The 4,704-nt window shown below is 35.1% G+C and overlaps 1 protein-coding gene across 1 annotated transcript; it reads right to left on the reverse strand.

Annotated features, from left to right (window-relative positions):
- Positions 1-2,399: 2,399 nt before the first annotated feature.
- LOC129299996 (B3 domain-containing transcription factor VRN1-like) lies at positions 2,400-3,576 on the reverse strand. Its single transcript, XM_054938512.1, has 5 exons — positions 3,479-3,576; positions 3,285-3,358; positions 2,985-3,169; positions 2,639-2,861; positions 2,400-2,509 (listed from the first exon to the last, which is right to left on the reverse strand). Exons 1-5 carry the CDS (start codon positions 3,574-3,576, stop codon positions 2,400-2,402), a joined length of 690 nt encoding a protein of 229 aa, XP_054794487.1.
- Positions 3,577-4,704: the final 1,128 nt, after the last annotated feature.

Below are 4,704 nucleotides of genomic sequence, written 5' to 3' on the forward strand. Positions count from 1 at the left end.
GAGGGAATATATATATATATATATATATATTATGAACAACATTTATATATACTTTTGGCATGGCTCTACATCCTATATGAAAATTAGTCTAAAATCTTATATCCATAAGTGAAGTTGTCAATTTGAATTACTGCTGGATAGTTGTTTAATTAACAACTAAGTGGAAATAATTAACTTTGACAAAAAAGAAGCAATAATTAACTATGGTCTAGCAGTAATTAACATAAGACTTTAAAATAATTTTGTAATTTCAAGTGACTTTTCCGTATTCATGTTGCTTTTAGGTGTCTTGAGTGTGACTTTCCCTAACTTTTATTTCTTAAGACGTTTGTTGTATAAACATGGTTGATGTCACATGCATGTCATGTTATTGATTATTTAGATATAGTAGACTGATGTCACATGCATGCCTTGTTATTTATTAATGTAGGTATCCGAGAACCTTGAGGCCCTTGACATACTTGGTTTACTTGTGTTTTAAGCTTACTATGTCAGCACACATAACCAAGTAACATGAATATTTTGTAGAAAACAATGATAAAATACACTGCTTGACGAATTTGGGAAGGGCTGTGAGAAGATGGGTTCTTAAGAATGCTCTCAACATGAAAGGAATCTTAAGCTAACACGACCTTAAATTTCTTGAACACCACCTACATTAATAACATGACATGTACATGACATCAACCATGTTTAAATAATTAACCTATCAAGAAATGAAATATTACTGGTCTAAATAATATTATTTCTGTTCATGAAATACACAAGAGCCGAAGTTTTTCATAATGCAAGAGTTTCACAAAACATACATATCTTGTTCCCTAATTACCCTTTTTGGTTTGGTATTCACTAAATCACAAGTCCTTCTGTGGATAGTGTAAAAGTGTTTCTTCTCAAAAGGTCCAATCCAAAAGAGAACCTATCAGCTTACCCAAAACTTCCAAAGTGTTGCCTTCTTGCTTCCACCTGCACCTGCAGAATTTCAGAACAAAATAGAAAGAAATGAAATTAACCATCAAAGTATGTTCAGGAGTTGAAAGAAAGGAAAAGAGAAGAGAAGGTGGGGCCCACACCTTCTCTGTCTCTCTCCTCACTTTCTCCTCCATTCACTTGCGGGGATTTGAGTCTATTTCTTTGGACACAAGAAAGCTTCAAAATTGTTTTTTTGGCATATCAGACAGGATCACGAGATTTTGCAACTGGTTACTATTTTATATTTTTTACCTAGTCGCTCGAATGAACTGAGAGTTAAGTGGTCGCCCGAAAAGTTGTCACTTGAAATTTGGATTTCTGAGTGAGCTCAAAGTCACAAACATCACCTACTTTCAAATCATTATCCTTACAAAATTGCTTCCATCCCCAAGTAAATGCAGCAATTGTTGTTTATCAAAACTTCTGAATGCATACCCAACAGTCCAATCTTTATCTTGGACATGAAATGTGACACTCTTAGTCCTGTTATGAAGATGAGCTTTTGCAAAATCTATGGGCACATGCTGCCAAAGCAGGTGAAAACAATCATTAGCAAGTAATCACTTATTGAGCAAGAACACTCCAATCAAATAAAGGAGTCGTGTTCATGGCAATATATGTCAAAAAATTAAGATTAGACACAACTTGAATTTTCAATTACATATGGACACTTTAGCATCGACATTTTGGGATGATGGTCTCTGTGTTTTCTACTACTTTGAAACATTAAAGCACTAGGTAATCAAACTATATTTGGGTAAACTCTTAATACTGTACTTTACCTTAGTTTTTCTTAACAAAATACGTTGCTTTTTGGTCAAATTCAATAAATTGAAACATAACACACTGGTGTTGTATAATAAGTGGGTTGGCTACATAAATTGTATAACACCATTGCCCACTATCAACAATCAAACCTTACAACATACCAGAAAGTTTAGCATTGTATAATCTAAGCGGGATAAGATTTATTGTTGTTGTTGAAACAGACACAATAGTATGTACACTAACATAATAGGCTTAAAGCACAAGTAAACTGAAAATAATTGTTTTAATATCATGCTAACACGAGGAATGAGTCAATGTACAGTGTGGCTCCTTTTGTACATCATATACTGTTTATAAAATTATAGAGATCAAATTAAAAATTGAGTGAAACTAAAGAGACAAAAGTATAACTGTCCGCAAATAAATAACATCGTCTTGACCATCCTACCATTTATCTAAATTAAAAAGGTAACCAATCAGTCAAGGTTCCAGCTCTTAATTCAGCCTCCTCTGCATAGCTTCTTTGTTCAATTTACCAACAAAATAAAATAATTTTGTAAAAGCACACAAACAACTACACTGCAAGAACAAAAAATAAAAAAAATAAATAAATAGAAGGCTTACCAAGTATGATGTGCCATATATGTGAGAGTGTGTCATCAAAGCCACAAAACGAGGATTTTCAGATATGGAAGAGCTCTCCTTTCAAGAGGTGGATCTTGCATACAGCTGCTCTGCTCCTTTTCAAAAGCATTAACTTTCAGATCTCCTGCAAATGAATGCAAGATTACAAGTCCTCACTTCACTTTTAACTAGAAATCATCCAAAGTAAATAGAACTAAGAATTCATGAGAACTTATCAACATATAAACCAATGTACAATGTACAAAGTTAGTACCTTTTTCAGCATCTCTAAAAATATGTACTTTGAATGAGAGATCAATGATTTCAAATACACAAACATCCCCCACTTTCAAACCATTTTCCTTCACAAACTTCCTCCAGCCTTCTCCAATTTTAGGAACTTTAAACTTAGCAGGCCAAGTTCTGCCATCCAAGGTCTGAAGTTGCACAACACATTCTTCCTTCAAATGTTTTGCAGCAAAGTCTTTTGGCATTGACTGTGAAAAGAAGATTAAAATTTCGAGAGATAAGAAGAAAATTTAACTCTTGCACCAATCAAGAGCTGCAAATAAGTGTTTCAGTTTTGGAAGAAGATAACTCAATTCTAATAAAAAGCTCACCAAGTAACAACCAGAACCGATATATGAACGCTGCATGACTAACGTGAAAAAGGGATTATCATATTTGAAAGATCTGGCAACATCCAAAGCTCTGTTCTTTTCCACGGCAGCTAATACGTTTTTCTGTCTATGCTCAGAATTCACACATTTAACTTTGTTGAAAATTCTTGTTCCCATGGTGTCTTCTGCACAATTTTGAGTGGTGTCATAGAAAATTTTGATTTTTAAGCGAACTTGATTGCACACAAGACAATTCAATCCTCAAATTAAAAAGGTAAAGCAGATCACAAAAACACATACCTTCAGATATTTGCTCAGAAATTTCAATTTTGCTTTGGTTGATTTCTGAAGTCCTGTTCCTTGAAATTGCCTTCCTTTAGTCTTCACACCCACCAGCTGATTCTGCAGACTGAAGTTTCTCTCCTCAGCATCTTCATCTGTAGTACTTCTCATTTTCTTATGAGGCCTAGAACAAGGGTGTTTGTGTTTCATGCCTGGCCTTTTCGTTTGGAGGTGTCTCATCCAAGATTTCAATTATATCATCACTGAGATTATCAAGGCTGTCCTCTTGACTAGAGGCATCCGTTTCCATAGACAAAGGATAGTCTATTTCTATGCAACTCTTGTCAATTATAAGTACACCAACCTGACAAGTTCCTTCATATTTGAACAAAACAAACACCCTTCATCTAGAGAGTAAAAGGTAGCAAATTCCTTCCATCCTTTTTGAAACCAAACCTCATTATCATGCTTCGTCCAATACACTTTCCATTCTTTACCATCAGGAGGCTTCAGATACACTGGGTTGGGCAAAAGTCTTCCATATCTCCGTGTGAATTTGCTTGGAATCATCTGTGAAGAAGTGATAATGAGTAACCCATAGTCTGGAAATGTGTGTGTGGTGTTTCATTTATCTGCAAGTACAACAGCTCTGATTCTGTCATGTTGATGAAAATTATCCTAAAAGGAAAAAAAGTACAAGAGGAAAGAATGTTGACTACTTTTGAACTTAAAGATTCTATATATTCAAGAGCAAATGCGATGTTATAATGTTTGTTTGAAATAACTAAGACTCCAGAATCATAATGAATATATCAATTCAACTTCACAGCATCCCTCTCTCACGTAACCTTGAAGATATTTCAATTTAAAGGCAGCTTGATCACAAATTTAAGCATAAAAGGTCCATAAGAGACCAATCCTTTTCAGTCCAATGTCAATGAGAAGAGTCAAAGAGGAAAGCAAATAAGAGTTCAGCGTTTCCATTTCTGGAAATTTTAATTCTGTCAAAAAGAAGATGATTTTTATAAACAAAGATGCAGTTGATCCAAAGGCTAAACCCTGTTCATATGATCACAGAAACACCCCCAAAAGAAAAAAGGAGCAATCTTTCGCATGCATTGGGTAAATAAAGCTATAAAAAACCAGATCATGGAAAAGGGGAAAAAAAAAAGGGAGGAAGAAGCATCATCAAAGGGAAGAAATGCTTACAATGGTTTCGAGATTGGTTTTGAGGATGACTCTGAAGAAATGGACGGGGCTGGACGAGTGAGAATGAGCAGCCATGGCTATGCCGCGTGTGAGCTTTTGCTTCAGAAGCAAGAAGCTTGCATCAGCACTGTGTGCTGTGGCACAGACATGGTTCCAGCATGCACTAGGATTATATTAATGACCCTCTCTAGATGGTAACGGATTTCGTGCTTTTTGTCCTATACTCTCT

Source organism: Prosopis cineraria, unplaced genomic scaffold, assembly GCF_029017545.1.
Source record: "Prosopis cineraria cultivar Desert tree isolate PC_DT_omini unplaced genomic scaffold, ASM2901754v1 PC1382, whole genome shotgun sequence".
NCBI classification, from domain to species: Eukaryota; Viridiplantae; Streptophyta; class Magnoliopsida; order Fabales; family Fabaceae; genus Prosopis; species Prosopis cineraria.